This window comes from Sebastes umbrosus, chromosome 3, assembly GCF_015220745.1.
Source record: "Sebastes umbrosus isolate fSebUmb1 chromosome 3, fSebUmb1.pri, whole genome shotgun sequence".
NCBI lineage: Eukaryota > Metazoa > Chordata > Actinopteri > Perciformes > Sebastidae > Sebastes > Sebastes umbrosus.
The window spans coordinates 6,584,213-6,601,520 of record NC_051271.1 but is presented as its reverse complement, the minus strand read 5'-3'; the positions used below and the strand labels follow the sequence as shown (position 1 = coordinate 6,601,520).

The 17,308-nt window shown below is 40.5% G+C and overlaps 1 protein-coding gene across 6 annotated transcripts in view; it reads left to right on the top strand.

Annotated features, from left to right (window-relative positions):
* The window catches only part of prkcaa (protein kinase C, alpha, a), a 185,688-nt gene that overhangs the window by 126,538 nt on the left and 41,842 nt on the right, over nucleotides 1-17,308 (top strand). For 2 of the 6 annotated variants that reach the window (XM_037765172.1, XM_037765174.1), the window contains exons 9-14: nucleotides 4,281-4,310; nucleotides 7,005-7,145; nucleotides 8,136-8,309; nucleotides 10,567-10,658; nucleotides 10,961-11,023; nucleotides 11,623-11,761. In XM_037765172.1, coding sequence (XP_037621100.1) covers nucleotides 4,281-4,310; nucleotides 7,005-7,145; nucleotides 8,136-8,309; nucleotides 10,567-10,658; nucleotides 10,961-11,023; nucleotides 11,623-11,761 — 639 coding nt within the window. Of the gene's footprint in view, nucleotides 1-1,573; nucleotides 1,601-4,280; nucleotides 4,311-7,004; nucleotides 7,146-8,135; nucleotides 8,310-10,566; nucleotides 10,659-10,960; nucleotides 11,024-11,622; nucleotides 11,762-17,308 lie in introns of all 6 variants that reach the window. The other 4 variants (XM_037765173.1, XM_037765177.1, XM_037765175.1 and 1 more) reach the window with 2 other exon arrangements.

Below are 17,308 nucleotides of genomic sequence, written 5' to 3'. Positions count from 1 at the left end.
GCATTTGGTCGTCATAGGAACGGGTCCACGAGTACATACATTCACCAAAATGGGATGCGTGATGCATCAGGGTTCAACAGCTGGTCCTTAACCCTGCTCACACACACACAAGCTTGTACTTACTTCAGACTCACACACACACTCTACAGAAAGCAGCCGCTACTCCCTACGCTTTTCTAGTTTGTTCTCTAAAGAAGCTATACAGCAGTTTTTATACAGCACGCTCTCTTTCAAGCTGGAACTGAAAAACAACTTTTCTAAAACCTATATATATATATGTATATATATATAATATTATTTCCTACACTGGCAAAAAGGCCACTTCAAAAATCAGTTCAATTTTCTTTTTATAAAAAATAAATACATGGTGTTTTTGCTTATAATAAGTTAAAAAAAGGGAAAATTTGCTTGGTAAGATTTCTTGAAATAAGATGTAATATTTGTGCTTTCCAAGATAAGAAAAATAAGAAATTAGCTGGGAAAACTCATTTTGAGCTATATTTCACTAGTATTAGGAAGTATTTTGTGTCATAATAAGCCTATAATGCTTAAAAGCAGTACTTTTTCTTAGGATATTCCAGATGCATTAGATAGGAAGACAATCCAGGCACTCCAAAATACTAAAACAAGTGGCAACAACGAAGGAAATATATTAACAAGCCTTTATTGTAGTGGCTAAATCATTAAAAAGCCAACATGTTTCGACCAATGTAGGTCTTTGTCAGCGCTTAAAACAAACAGACAAAGCGGATGTAGCCTCACCTACAGTATATGGTATCAACAACCAATGCGACGCAATCACGTGATCATCATAGTATTACAAAATATTACAAAATATTAAAAGAAATAACACAGAAACAAGTAATTTATGTCCATCATCAAAGAAACTACTCCTTCTTTTCAACGGAGGCTGCAAAACAAACATGGGAGCCTATACAGAGAGAAGAAAAACTATTTAAACATTTCTTATTCACAGAAACCACCTTAAAGTAACCTGGTCTTTATATAGATATAGACTTTACATGCTTCCTCTCTAGTATTTTGGAGCACCTGTATTGCCTTCCTATCTATCCCTGTTTTTTTTATCCTGTTTTCCAAGAGCACCCGACATGTTTTGTCTTACAGTTGAATACACAGAGCAACCAGTATCTCTCTTTCCATTCCAGATGCGTTGTCTAAAAACAAGTCCCTATATCTCACTGATATATTAGGTGATTGCATCTTACATTAAGTGTTATGAGATATTTTGAATTAGACAAATATACTTGGTAAGTTTCTGCAGTGATGCAGTTTTTCAGTCTCCGTGTCTTAACATGTTTCATCCACTTGACTTTATTGTGTCTTTTTTGGACTCTATGGCTTCGAGAATGTGCCAACTTCTCTCTCCGTTCTTCCTCTTCATAAACCCCTCTGTGGTTCTCTCCCTTTTCTCCCCTAGCTTCCTGCTCCCTCCTGTGTGCTTGGTGAGACTTATACTGTACAAATGCTTCTTCATCCTGTGTCACGTTGTCATATTTAATGCAAGAGTTTCTCTCTTCCTCTCTCCCCTTCTTTCCCCCCCACCTGCTCTCAGGATTGCCAAATTAACTTTAGTAATAAGGTAGCACTCTCCTCTCCTCTAACCTCCTCTCCTCTCCTCTCCTCTCTTCTAACCTCTCCCCTCCTCTCCTCTCCTCTCCTACTCCTTTCCTCTCCTCTACTCTAACCTCCTCTCCTCTCCTCTCTTGTCTTGTCTTGTTGTAGTGACCTGTTCCTTCACCTCCCCTCATGTCTGATCATTTGTACGTGGTTCCAAGCTACTGCAAATAGATCGACTTTACTAACAATTTATTCTGGGACGTGGGTTTGAGTTTATAAAAGAAATTAAGACGAATACAAAAAGGTGAATTGTGCGTCAAGTGAGAGTACATGAGCAGCTCTTCTCTGTCCTCCCTGCTTCTTGTTCCTCACAGTTTGTCAGAGGATTGTTAGTAAATCCTGACACTTTCGGCTCACACTTCATGGCTACTGTACACATTTGTCGACGTTTGTCTTTGTATTCTGTCTGTCCACATGTTGTGCGCTCACGTCATCGCTACTGCAGGTATAACGTGAAGATATATGGTCATCAACTTCACTTATCTTGCTTATGCATAACATGCCTTATTTTGCCTGGAATTACTACAGAAATATTCCACACTGGGAAAATAGTTGGCTTTATGAAGAGAAACAAAATCAACTGTGACCACTAGATGTCAGCATTGAACTGAAATACAATGCCAGACCTGTTGTCAGAACAATGAGCAACTGTTTCTGTCTGTGTGTGTGTGTGTGTGTGTGTGTGTGTGTGTTGGTGTTGGTGTTGGTGTGTGTGTGTGTTTGTTGGTGTTGGTGTGCTTGCGAAGTAACAGATTTTTTTTCCACCCACAATTTGTCACCTTGCTTCTTCTTCATACTCGAAGATTTGATTTCCACACCACCTTTAAATTCTCCTGATTCTCACTCACATTTGTACATTTTGTTTTTCCTTTTTAGTCTTCATACCATTTTACTCTGTAGAGTACTGGTGGGGTTTTTAACTTGATCGAGGAAATAACACACAGAAATTATCACTTAGTTATGGTGCTTTTGAGCTTTGAATTTTGTTTTTGTTATTTCTTTGTTTCTGCCAGAAACTTCTAAAAGAATGTTTCAGTTAAAGGGACTATTTGTAAGATTCAGAAATGCTGCTTAACAGCAACACCTGTGGCCTTGAAATCAACGAAAGTCAGCGTCGAGCTCGCGCTTGCTCGCTCTACATAGACATGAACGAGCATCGCTCAAAACAGTGAGGCGACAGACGTCAGCTAAAACCACAATATCACTCTATATTTCAGCTGCTTGGCAGTAATGTTAGCTGACCAGACAGAGGTCTCTCCATGAATCAGTGCTGATCCTAGTGTTGGCTTTTCCTGCTCAGCGAAGGCTTCAGCAGCGGGGCTCCTCAACGAGTTACGTTATCGCCTCCCGACCGCAGCCGGCAGCCGAAGACACCGGCACCCGGTCGGTAACGAGACGATAATGTAACTCGTTGAGGAGCCCCGTCACCTCACAAGACACTAGATATTCTCAGAGCTAAACTAACTCTTTTGCAGTGTGGAATGAGCGCGCGTTCACGTCTAGAGGTGGAGCGAGACAGCGAGGTGAGTGAAGGAGAGCAGGCAGCAGAGACGAGGCTCTGGCCACACGCGAGCGCGCATATGCGAACGCGCATGTGTGCCGACCCGCTACAAACAGTCCCTTTAAGGGTCGATAGATCCTGGTTTATCTCTCATGATACAAGTTTCTTCATCAACACTTCATTGTACAGGTCTGCAAATTCCATGGTAATTACGTGATAATCAGCAAGTAACCAATTTGGAATTTTGAAATTACCCAAATGTTTACCTCAACATTATAGAAAATTACTTTATTATAAACATTATTTAATAATTACAAGCTAAAATGGCATATAATGGTTAAAATAGGGCCCTTAGACTTGAGAAGCGGCTGCTCTCCATCGGAGGTGGAAAAACAAAACTAATAGAAGACACTTCTGATCAGACACAAATTTCACCACTGTGTGACTTATTGTCTACACAAATGTAACCTGGTAGCTGATGTCATGATTCAGGAGTTTTTTAAGAAATTTCAAATAAGTTATTTGCTAATTATTATCTATTTATCAGCAGACATGGAAATAAAACATATCAATTAACTTTGTGTTCTTTTCCTGGAAATGTATTAAATAAATTACCAGCTATTGGGAAATAGCGGAATATAATTATTAAATGATGTTTATAATATAGTAATTTTCAATAAATTTTGAGGTAAATATTGGGGTAATTTGGCAGTAATTGCAAAGAAATTTCAAATAGGCTACTTGCTAATTATCACCTAATTACTGTGAAATTTGCGGACCTGTAAAATGAAGTGTTACCAATCATTTTTATGTAAGGTAACATGAGACCAGGGATTGCTGTGGCACTGAAACAGAGTCCCGCCAAGACTGAATGAATGCAACTGATAGCAGACTTTTACAATAACAATGACTAGGAAACTTAATTGAATGTGGAATCAAGTTGACTCTGCTGAAACATTATTGCAAAGGCCGAAGCGCAATTTAGTGTCATAGTATGATTTACTGCATCTTTATTCATATTTTCTGTGTATATGAGCTGCACTCTGTGGATCAGCCCTCAACTATCTGCGTGTAAAAACACCTATACTCATGTGTACTAAGTGAGTCGGCCCTTTTGGCTCCCTTTTCCCTGTGGTTTCAGGGCCAAGCAGTTATGGAAGACTCTGATCAGGTGTGTCTCAGAGGGAGGCAGGAAGTAAGGCTGCTGCTTGCTCGGCTCCACCAGGCTCTTTTCATTGGCTAAAGCTTACAGGTGTGCTGTGATCTGGTGCGGTCTGCTCTGCTTTGCGTTTCTCTGCTGCTCTCCCAGATTAAGAGCAGACTATAGTAGATGCCATTAACCAAACTAAAGCTGCTCAGCATTGACTGCCTCAAGTTCATGTCTACTTATTCAGAATAGCTTGAAATAGTCTGAATCGGACTTAAAATTAATTGATTTCCAAAGGAGAAAAGTGATAAATCAGGGACTTTGTGATGCTAGCCTGCTGGATTCTTCATTTTGTCAACAGTTATTGAAAGGCTCTGAAAACAATTTTCTCCACCCAACTCATCCAACTCATGTTGGTCGTCATCAAAGATTTCTTTCATACAATATTTTTGATTAAAGTCACAGATTTGTGTCACCATGTACTGCAATGTATGAGTGCTAAAGTGACCTTCATTGGCCTACTTTCTAGTGAAGGTGCAGAGGGATGACAGGAAACAGTAAGGACATTTCACAATTTAATGCTAACATGTTCACCCGATTTGACTGTTATCAGGCCATTAAATAGGCGTTATCAGTCACAATAAGCACCATAGATGTGGGTCAGTAGGGACCTACTACACCTCCGAGGTTGTAAATGTTAAAGTGAAACTTAAAAGCTTTCTCAGGTTTTTTTTAGGTTTAGGCAACAAAACTACAACTTTTTTAGGTGCAGGCAATAAAACTACAACTTCTTTAGGTTTAGGCAACAAAACTACAACTTTTATAGGTTTAGGCAATACAACTACAACTTCTTTAGGCTTAGGCAACAGTGGTCTCAGTAGCCTCATTGCCACCACTGAGGTGCCGTTGAGCAAGGCTCCAGTGGAGCTGCTCAGTGGCCAGGAGATCAGACTGTGGTTGTACTGGGCAGCTTCCAGGTGTGAATGTGTAACTGTGTGAATGTCATCAGTGCGTTCCTGAAAAAGAGAGCATTGCTGTCAGTGAACCTCCCCCTGAATAAATAAAGCTTAAAAAAACAACCACAACTCCTTTAGGTCTAGGCAACAAAACCACAACTTCTTTAGGTTTAGGCAAAAAAAAACAGTTAGGTGTAGGCAACAAAACTACAACTTCTTTAGGTTTAGGCAAAAAAAACAGTTAGGTTTAGGCAATAAAACTACAACTCCTTTAGGTTTAGGCAACAAAACTATAACTCTTTAGGTTTAGGCAATACAATTACAACTTCTTTAGGCTTAGGTAACAAAACTACAACTTCTTTAGGTTGAGGCAACAAAACTACAACTTTTCTTTAGGTTTAGGCAACAAAACATTAACTCATTTAGGTTTTTGCTGTCGTCTTCTTTTATCCCTTCTTTCAGTGATCTACCATTTAAATAGATGATTAAACCTACTAGTGGACGTAGTTGGCCCCTATTGACCCACATCTATGGGGCCTATAGCGACTCATAACGCCTATTTAATAGCCTGACAACAGTCTAATCGGCTGATAGGTTATAGTCCTTGCTAAAGTTAAACTCTGTAGCATGTGGGTGTAGATTCCACCGATGGGGTCGAGGATCAGCATGAGTTTGGATCTGTGTTTGGCCTTGGCTGAGTGTGAATACTGGACATGGTGATTTGGTTATGTAATTGTGCAGAGAGGAAAAATAAATCTAAGTGTTGTTTAGCATTCATTCAGATTGCCATGAAGTTGTGTATTTTTCAGCATAGTGCACTTTTCTTCTTGGAGCATCTTGCTATACTGGGAGATTACGCATGACTTTGGCATGAAGGAAGTGCATAGAAGAGATGCTTTTTGCATTTTTTTGCAAAAATACAGGGTGAACATGAGAGATTCTTGTCTGGACCAGAGATGCATGCACACAGCAAAACCACAGTGTGGTGCTCTCCTCTTCATCACTCACGCAGCCATGCAACGTTCCTAGAGGAGAAGAAATCATCGGGGCAGTTGTGAGGCTTATCATTCTCACATTTCCTCCTTTAATCCAATGAGAGTACTGAGGTTTTAATTCATTTTAATGAGAATTATTTGTTAATATATATTTTAGATTGCTGAGGGGTCAGAGCTTCTGCCATTGTCAATAATGTGACAAGATGAAAGAAAGAAATGTCATCTTGTTTACCACAATTCAGTACACTTTTTAAATTGTATCTGTTTGTATGGAGACATTTTTGTGTGTATCTGCTTCACAATGTCATCGCAGTCTCATTTCACTCCATTCATTTTGAATTATGCTTATCAATCTGTGTATTGGGGCTGTGAGTGAGCAAATGAGCAGTGTGAGTGTGTGAGCGCAGGTAGTGGAGCATTTTTTTTAGGGAAGAAAGTCAAACATATGAAATATTAATGTGTATCATAATGGCTGTAGTGGTAAAAATATATTATATGAAATTGGATGTGTTGGTCTGGAAGTGTTTCTCACGTCATTCTGAGAGGAAACCACCACAAAGAAGCTTCGTCCGAGTTTACCGTTGGTTCAGTATCTTTAAAATTCATTTCATGCAAACTTTTAAAATGAGGTCCACATTTTAGGAATTCAGGAACTAGTCGTCTTGTCTGAACAACACAGTGAAGCTTTATGTTGTGTGTGTGTGTTACTCAAAGTGCATTTTAAAATGTGTATCTCTAACACGCTATCCTTTGTTCCCTGAGTGCAGAAAGCCAAGCTAGGCCCAGGTAAGAAGGCGATCACCGAGGCGGACGGCGGCTCCAGCCACCTGCCTTTCACCAGCCTGAACCAGGTTAAGCTCAACGACTTCTCCTTCCTGGCTGTCCTCGGGAAAGGGAGCTTCGGCAAGGTGAGGCAAATAAATAAGAAAAAGGAGCTCTTAGTGTCACTGGCAGGGTCTGAAATTACCTTTTCTCACTGCCCGCCACTGTGACAGGCAAGCATTCTTTTTGTTTGCCACTTTTGAAATCTCTGCACTAAATGAAAGAATAACATTTTAGATCTGATGTCATTCAATGATCGATATATTTTACATAAAAAACATTATATACATGGGAAATTACAGTGTTCAAATTACACCGTGGCTTCTGGGGGAGCCCTATTTTTTCGGGGGAGAGAGGGTACTGTACACAGTACTGTACTCTACTTTGTTTTTGTCATCTATAATGGTTATTTGCATAAAAACACACAATTCAAATGATTATGATTATTTAAATATTTGCTTTGATTAAAAAATTTAGGCATCGGTAGTTTTAATGATGTGTTATAAACTGCTTAGAGCTAGTGTTAGTGTAAGGAAGTTAAACAGGTCATAATTATCTCTCTAATGTGTATTTTATATTGCTGTGAAAACATCTCCTTCAAACAACTAGATTTACTTAAGTTTCTCGCCAAAATTAATTTTACGAGATTAGATTTGAACACATTATAATAATGTTGTAATTTACCTTCACCCAATAGTCATTTTACTGAGCAGAGCTTGAACATCTCATAATAATAACTCAATGGCACCTCCGTTAACGTTAGTAGCTCCGTTATTTAGTCAAGCGGGACTGTGCTGCCCACCGGGCAACGTTACTAACTCTCATCCTGTTGATTTCAACACAGATTTGTTGTTCAGTGTAGCTTTATCACGGAAAAACTAGGGTGTGTTCCTCAGATTTAGTAGTAGTAGCAGTGCCATGCTTTGAGCGTTTTTTTTCTCTCCGCCATGCCTCCAACCATGGTGGCGGGTGCTAATGTCAGACCCTGGTCACTGGTAACAGACAGCACGAGATCTAAAGGAACAATATACATATATACGATCTTTTCCTACCGTTCTCTCCCTCTGTGTCTGAAGGTCATGCTGGCAGAGATGAAGACCACTGAAGAGCTGTATGCAATAAAGATCCTGAAGAAGGACGTGGTGATCCAGGACGATGACGTAGAATGTACCATGGTGGAGAAGAGAGTCCTGGCCCAGCAGGACAAGCCGCCCTTCCTCACACACCTCCACTCGTGCTTCCAGACCGTGGTAGGTAAAATGCTCCTGGACACGCGTCAGGACAAGGCACGTCAGGTCAGGTCAGATTAATTCATGAAGGGGCTTTTAGCTAAACGGCTTAGTCATAAAGTATTGTCTAGAGCAGTAGAGGACGTGTCTGACGAGTACAATTAAAGAAAAAAAAACAAGTGGAAACAAACAAACTCTAATCAGAAGGCTGAGGTTTGTACGTTTGTGTGTATACAGAAGCATGAGTCTGTACGTACACGCACGTGTGTATTTACTCTGAGTCATGCCAAAACCAGACCACACAACCTGAGAGCACATACTGTATGAACGAGGAGACATGCACTCATAAATATGTGTATTTCCTGCACACACACACACTTACGCTTACTCATAGAAGTGCATTGTGCCTGCTTATAAGAACAGACACAAATGCAGACATGTGCGCTCACATGCATACAAACAAGTATGAAGTAATTTGCAGAGTTTTTCTTCCAACTCCTGCCTTGTTAATCTTTAGATCTACCCTTAATTTAAAGAACCAAGACTGGCCAATGTGGGTCATGCACACACATACGCTCACACACACATACATATACATTCACAAAATCACTCTTTCTTCCATGTGTGTCTACGAAATCATAGAGAAACATCCCTTACTGCTCTGTTTTAATACCTACCCAGAAATGGAAATGGAACTTCCTAAATCCTCTTCAGATTAAGTTCCTTCATTCATTTTTGGGGCTTAACTGTCTTTGAGAATCACTCAAGGTGTAACAATACCAGCTTGTCTGCTGGTAAATAGATAATAAGTAGCAAATAACTTATTTGAAATTTCTTAAAAAACTCCCTGAATCATCACATCAGCTACCAGGTTACATTTGTGTAGACAATAAGTCACACAATGGTAAGATTTGTGCCTGATCAGAAGTATATGTATATAAGTATATAAGCATAGAATTGTTAAATAATGTTTATAATAAGTCATTTTTGATACATTTTTAGGTAAATATTGGGCTAATTTGGCAGTAATTTCAAAGAAATTTTAAAAAGGTTACTTGCTAATTATCACCTAATTACCATGAAATTTGTGGACCAGTAAAATAAGGTGTTACCGTTTGGGGGAAATCTGGTGTCTCCATATTTGTGAGATATTGCATTTTTTTTTTTTTATCCCAATAAAGATATACAAACGGCAGCCACATGAATTCTTCAGGCCCCTCTCCTCACATACGTTTCAGTCTCAATGTGTAAGAAATCAAGGTTTTACCTAATCAGAACTCCTCTCGGTAAATCTACCCAGCCATCGGTTTGTGCTGGGTGCAAAATGAACGTCTATTAGCAGTTATATTCCTCGGAGAGGCTGAGCTGAACTATAGCAGCTGATTAGAGCTGTAGCACCAGCAGGCAGACAGAAGAAGAGACACAGCTTGGCATCACTCATAGCATATTCATGACTACACACACACACACACAGTTCACACAGTTCATTCTCCCACATACAGAAACACAAAGTTACTCTCACACTTTCACAACTTCTCTAATATTTCCACAATTTCTTTGCAGACTTTTTTTTTTTTTTTAGAATAAAAGAATCTTGTTCGCTTCCCCAGTCAGAAGTTCTTGTACACCAGTTGACGTTTTACCATAATTAGCTGAAATACACAAGTTATATTTTGCATGTGTTTGCTAAGACAGCATGTTGTCAGCATCCATTAGAATGAAATCCAGCTGAAGCATCTTTGGTGACCCATTATTGAGGTAAAACATCACCATGTCTACGAGACAAAAGATTACAGAAAAGATCTAGATGAAGGTGCAGTGTGCATTTTGCTCAAGGGACCGTCATCGTAGTGCTGTGAGGGTCAGAGCTCTGACGAATTCACGGTCTGATCTGCTTTGTCAAACCTGATGGAAGGTCAGTGTCGCCGCTGGCTCTGTTGCTATGTGAGGTGGCTGGTTTGTGCTTTGCTATTGAGGGCGCTGTCGAACACAGCTAGACCAGGGTCAGGCCAAACATGTCATGAGCAGTAAGGGACCAGCACCATCAGACAAAGAAAATGTCTCCTGACAGATGTCTGTGTTGAGTGTTTTCTTTTCCCATGAAGCTCTTTGTTGTGGGCTTTTTAGGTCACCTTGTAGCGTTGTTGTGTAATTTTACAGCTTTTGTGGAACTTTTTGTGCAAAATAATGATGTTGCATATTTTTCTCTGCCTCCCCTCCCCATGCCCCATCTGTCCCTAAACCCTCTCGTCTACTCCCTCTATCTCTACGACCACAGGACCGTCTTTACTTTGTCATGGAGTATGTGAACGGGGGAGACCTCATGTACCATATCCAACAAGTGGGCAAGTTCAAGGAACCTCAGGCAGTGTAAGACATTTCCATTTACTAGCAACTGGTGTAATCCCACTGCATTGGGAATCATTTTCTACAGTCAAATAGATATTCCATCTTCATCTTAGTTTAAGATAATTATTCTTTTAGTTTTCTAAAACATCTTTGCATAGCGCTACAATGTAAGAAAACTGACACTTTCTTACATGCACGCTGCATTATTACTGCAGCAAGCATGCTGCATGTGCAACAATGTGGCCATCTTGTAAAAAGTGTGACGTATCTGAGGTTACATTTCCTTGTGTTTGAAGTCTGTAAATGTGTGGTTGTTATTGCAGGTTCTATGCAGCAGAGATCGCTGCTGGTCTCTTCTTCCTGCACATTAAAGGAGTCATCTACAGGTGAGCATTAACTAGTTTACGCAGTTTGCACAGCGTAAAAACAGTGCATGCTGTTCTTTAAGTTCAGTGGATGCATTTAAAGGAACAGTGTGTAACACTTAGGGCGATACATTGGCAGAACTGGAAAATATCTTGACGGAGCCGGCCGCCATGTTTCTACAGTAGCCCAGAATGGACAAACCAAACACTGGCTCTAGATAGGGCCATTCACGTTTTAGCGTTTTTGCGTCGGCCACCGTAGTTCTCCAACACGCTTCGCACACGGTAAAAGTTTAAGTTGATTGCAATCTGCAACGTCAACGCCAGATGTCGCCAGATCCAACACACTGCACCTTTAAAGTAATAATGAGACATTTTGTGATGTAATAAATGTATGTTTTTCTGCAACAGAAATGAAAGCTTTTTTTTTGTTTTTTTTTAAACAACCAGTGTTTTATTAGCTCTTTCTTGAAAACACCCAGCAGCAGCAACTGGGGTTTGATTGTAATAAATAGTGTCAGAAGTAGAAGTACTTAGGTTTGGCAGTGAAAGCCACCTGCTGATTGAAAAGAAAAGTCAACATCTTCAAGGATGTTTTGATTGTCTGTGTGCCTCCTCAGGGATCTGAAGTTGGACAACGTGATGCTGGACTTTGAGGGACACATCAAGATTGCTGACTTTGGCATGTGTAAAGAGAACATGATAGAAGGAGTGACCACACGCACCTTCTGCGGCACTCCAGACTACATCGCCCCAGAGGTAAGGCCGAACATGGAGGGATGTGTGTGTGTGTGCGTGGATGTGGATGTTTTGATGCATGAGGTCATCTTTGTCACTGTCTGGTCTGAGCCTGTCTCACCCTTGTGCTCCAGATTAAGGTCACTGCCTCAGGACAGACACACACGCACACACACACACTCATGACGTAAGCATCCCAGTCTGACAGACGCCCAGTGTGTCCGCTGGCAAGTCCAAACTTAACCCACACATACAAGCTGGGGTCTCAGTGTGTCCCAGTGGGTTTTCCCCTGAGCAGGTTTAATCCTCTATCAGAATGTTGTTTTGATCAGTTTCTGCAATAAGTATTTCATTCAAGACAAAAATCCACTTGACTTGAAAATTTCACCTTGTCATTTGTGATCATCATTTTGTACGTGTTAACATTTTGTTTTTGAAAATCATCTCACAGCTATAGGAAGCCTTACCAGGGTGCATTTTCCTTGTTCAATGTGTATCACAATTGTTTTAAAGGTTCGTCCCAAGGAGGGTTTTAATGGTATCAGTCCAGCACATTCTCACGCATCATTACACATTGTGTGTCCATTAATTAACCATATCAGTGACAATTGTTTCTAACAAGTCTCTGACTGTTCATCAACTGATGTATCAACCATAGCCTGTATATAAGAAGGTGACGTAGTCATTGTTACATCACCCATTGGTTTGTTGACGACGGTTTTGAAGCCTCGAGTTCTGCATTTTGGCCATCGTCATCTTGGTTTTATTGGAACCAGAAAATACGAGAGGGTGGAGTTAAGTATAACCGAACGCCGAATAAGACATTTTTAGGTGACCAAAATGTTACAATTAACTTTCATGAAGTGAAAACACACTGTGAAAGGGTTAAAGTTGTAAGACGGAAACGCAGACAACTCCCAGACCGGACAACACCGTGGTAGCGACCTGTCAATCACAAGGTAGCCACGCCCTAAAGCATCCCCTGCTTTATGATCTATTTGACTCTAAATGGGACCATAATTTACAAAATGAACATCATGCTGTATTGAAGAAGACTTGAAACTGGCGATTGAGACCATGTGACGCTACAGCTTGCAGCAGTTTATACTGGATGTACTGATTTTGCACTGATTTTTCCTACTCTGTAGTCATTATCAGTTAGTTGCTGCTATTTAAAGGTGGGCTGGGTTATTGATTCCCTCTAAAAACCCCCCCTGACGGACTGGGAGGTTAATTCCTCCCAGCGGACGCAGGGTTGAACACGCTGTGACCGTTCAGAGTCAGACTGACACTAATGCGCCAGCCAGGGATGACACAGCAGGGGGCGAGAGCGGCCACTGTTTCCATACTGCTGTGAGCCAATGCACACATTTAATGTCACACACTTTATGCTAAGTCACACAATGTCACACGGTCACATGCATGATACAGCATCGCATGCACAGGCAATTCTGCACACACACACACCAACCGAATCGTGCAAACACGTGAACACGCACTCAAAAACACTCCTAAGTGGAGGCTGACCTTAAAAATTGGCTGACAGCGGTGACATTTTCAGAGATAATCGAGGGGAAGTGCTCTTCAAATTGTGTGTGACAGAAGGAAACGGGAGTGATTTCATATCAATCATGAACAACAACTACATTTGTAGAGTTTTGTCATCGGCCTTTGGCCCAACTCTGAAATTTGATTACAGTTACCAGAATTCACATTGACAAGTTGTAGGTGTTCGAACTTTTGGGGGGATTTCATTTAAGCTCCTCCACCTTTCATTTTGTCGGTGAGGGAAGAAAATGTTTTTGTTGGTTATTTGGATCCAGTCTTTGGATGCGTCCGAAATTCCATATAAACATGATATTTAGTATGTCCGAAATCTTAGTATGAAACCAATAGATCGTGAATTGCATCCTATTTCTTGTGAAATATTACAATATGCAACGCTGGACACTACGGCAGCATAAATATCCCACAATGCAACGCGGTAGTGACGACAACATTCATAACAGACATTGACGGACAGCTCTGTAATTTGTAAAGCTTCAATTTAATATTAAGATTTCACTTTGCTAGACGTAATGTATATTTTAAATGAGTTCAGAATGTTGATTCTCACAAATCATCATTTTGGTCACATGAGGTTGGCACGGGTTACCATGGTGAAGTGTCTCCAACCGGCAAGGTGGTTCTCAGGAAGCGACGCCGTAAATTACTGCTCAGTGCGTGTTTATTCACTCAAAAGTATGTTGAACGATAGTACACATATTGGGTGTGTAGTGCATAGTATGTAATTTCGGACGAAGCCTAGCTCTATATTTGTAATATATGTCTATTTGGCCCATTTCTGAAATTTGTATACAGTTACCAAACGTCACATTGACAAGTTGTAGGTGTAGATGGACTTTTGAGGGATTTAATTTAAGCTCCAGCCATAATTTCCAAAGAGTTGAGAACCAGCATTATGGACGCCAGAGGCGGAGAGCCCCTGCTGCCACCCTGAATGAGGAAAACACTCATATATTGTATACTTGTGTTAATATGAGCTGCTATGGTGATGGCACTTCTAAAATATAACTGTGTTGGTGGTGGGTTTGATCATGTTCGTATCTCAGTATGTGTGAGATGAGAATTATTTTTCACACTTCTCTTTCTCACACACACCTGCCCACACACTCATAACTCCATATGAGGGAGTACATTTCTATGTAGCGGTGGGTCCCCTGGTTGTCAGCACACATGTGGCAGAATGCAGTATGTTCCCTGCGTTTACCCACACACGTAAGCTGGAACACAGTTTACTCTGACCTATATAGCCAGTCATTGGTAGCTCCTGTCTAGGAGGAATGCTCGCACTAATGTGAATTTACACCTCAATGACTTTGACACAGAGAGGAAGAGATAGGAAAGGAGGAAGAGAGAGAGAGAGAGAGAGAGAAGGGGAAGACAAAGGCGACATAAGGTATTAACGGTGAGGAAAAGAGCAGAGGGGGAGAAGCAAAGAAAGCAGGGATTGAAATGAGAAAAAGTGGCCAAATGATGACTATGTGCGGCATTTCAGAAGAGCATTTGATGATGTGAGAATGACACGGGCCATTTCCTTCTATGCCCTAGTTGGTCCCCACTGCAGTGTGGCATTAGATGCATGGGTGTCTCTGCTCACTGACTCTGTGGGCTGAAAGAGCAAAGCAACCCGGGTGTTTGTAATGTCAGGATGATATGTAAGGGATAATGAAGGGGTTTATTTCACAGCAATGACCCCGCTAACTGAACATTATCCCGCTTATCGCACGACTACTTTCTTAAGAAATCAATAATTTGAAACAAAAAACGTCCGCCAGATTTCGACATCAGAGCTGCATCCACAGCAACGGTCTGTTATACATAGCAGCGGCCTCTTATACATAGCACCGGTCTGTTATACATAGCAACGGTCTCTTATACATAGCAACGGTCTGTTATACATAGCAACAGTCTGCTATGAAGAAATAACAGACCGTAGAATGTTGTGATTGACCAATCAGATATACAGTGCTCCAGGGATGACGTATTTTTGAAGGCCAACCAGGAAGTTAGCATCGCCCTGGGTTCCCTTGACGAAAAGCCAAAGAGATTTTTCCATTGAGTTTTGGGTTAATGTAGAAAATAAGCTCTGTGGTAAACAAACGTTTATAGTACTTGCATGTTTTAGCTAAGATAATCTTCGCAAATGAACACCACTTTTATGATTTTTGAAGTGTGACTGCCGTCGCCAGAATTAAAAAGCTAAAGTTAGGCTATAAACGACCACGGTCACATGAGCGCGAGCATAAACAACGAAAGATGTAAAAGGCGGACGAGTCAGCGGGGTGACGTATTGTAGTCTCATTTAGCCACTTGTTAGCAACCGCCTTTTTTTAGACACATAAAGACTTCAAAATTCACAAACGGGGTATTTATTTATGTATTTTATATCATAGAACAAAACGTTAAAATCTCTTCAGCTTGTGTTAACCATAGACCTTATTTCAGGCATCTAACTAAAAACCCATTGACTACCAGACGAGGGAACCAGAAGTGCTAAAATACTAACTCATTCCCGGGTTTTAGGACTCACATGGAGAAGGGAAAAAATCTGAAGAGCTAAAACTCCAGCGACACTTGTAGTATGCAGAACAACTTTATTGTTAGACTTCATAATACTTTCACAACCAGCATTGATATGTACAAGAGTGCTTTGTCTGGGACATTCATTTTCTCTGCAATCGCTTCATTCGCTTTAATGAGGGAAATTAATTAACTTTTAAACAAAATGTTAACTAAGTTCTCACACATGCAGGCTCATATTAACTTTTTAATTAGACACAAGTATTTAGCCTCAGGCGTCTTGACCATGCACAATTCAGAGTTGTTGAAGATGCAGAGATGTAGTTTTATTTTTGTTGCTGAATAATGATTTCTTGGCGGCTGATCCTTATTTCTCAAAAAGTTTGAGGACTGGAATAGCAACCCTGAGTCACCAGCACAGAGTGGATATCTGGCAACATGCCCTTGCAGTGGCAGCTCCAATTTTAAACCCCAATTACCAATTACCGAGCGTTCAAACCAGTGTTTTCAGATCAGCGCTATTAGTAGTCCTAGAAAATCACTTCAGCTGTGGTTGGAAAAGTGAGTAAGATGTGAGAAAAAGTCAGGGGGAGGAGCGGGGAGGAGGGGGAGTGAAAAAGAGAAAGTGAGAAGGAAACAGCACATGAGACAGAAGTGCAGAGGGCACGAACATGATGTGGGCATCTTGCAAACAAGTTGGCAGCCATGAAAAAGTTCACTTCTCTGCCAAGTTTATTAAAAGATCCAGTAATTAGAATATGCTTATTCTTTTTCACATCCTCTATATTGAGCTTGATGATATAACCGTCCTCTTCTCTCTGCCTCGGGGCTCCAAATGCACATTTATTCCTCTGATACAATTAGTTTATACATCCTACTGCATGTGCATGCCACTATAATGTATTTTCCCTTTTGGGTTATTTTGATTAACATCATTGTCTTATGTCAGTACGCAACTGAAAATAGATACATGATGCATGCAAATAAATATTTTGCCGTGCTGTTGATAATACAGCTTGCTGCTGTAGTTCAGGTGTGTATTGGCATATGTAATTATTACACTCTTATCAACATGGGAGTGGGCAAATATGCTTGCTTTATACAAATGTATATATATATTTATTATTGGAAATCAATTAACAACACAAAATTATGACAAATATTGTCCAGAAACCCTCACAGGTACTGCATATAGCATAAAAACATATGCTCAAATCATAACATGGCAAACTCAAGCCCAACAGGCAACAACAGCTGTCAGTGTGTCAGTGTGCTGACTTCACTATGACTTGCCCCAAACTGCATGTGATTATCATAAAGTGGGCATGTCTGTTAAGGAGAGACTCGTGGGAACCCATTTTCATTCACATATCTTGAGGTCAGAGGTCAAGGGACCCCTTTGAAAATGGCCATGACAGTTTTTCCTCACCAAAATTTAGCGTAAGTTCGGAGCATTATTTAGCCTTCTTTGCGGACAAGCTCGTA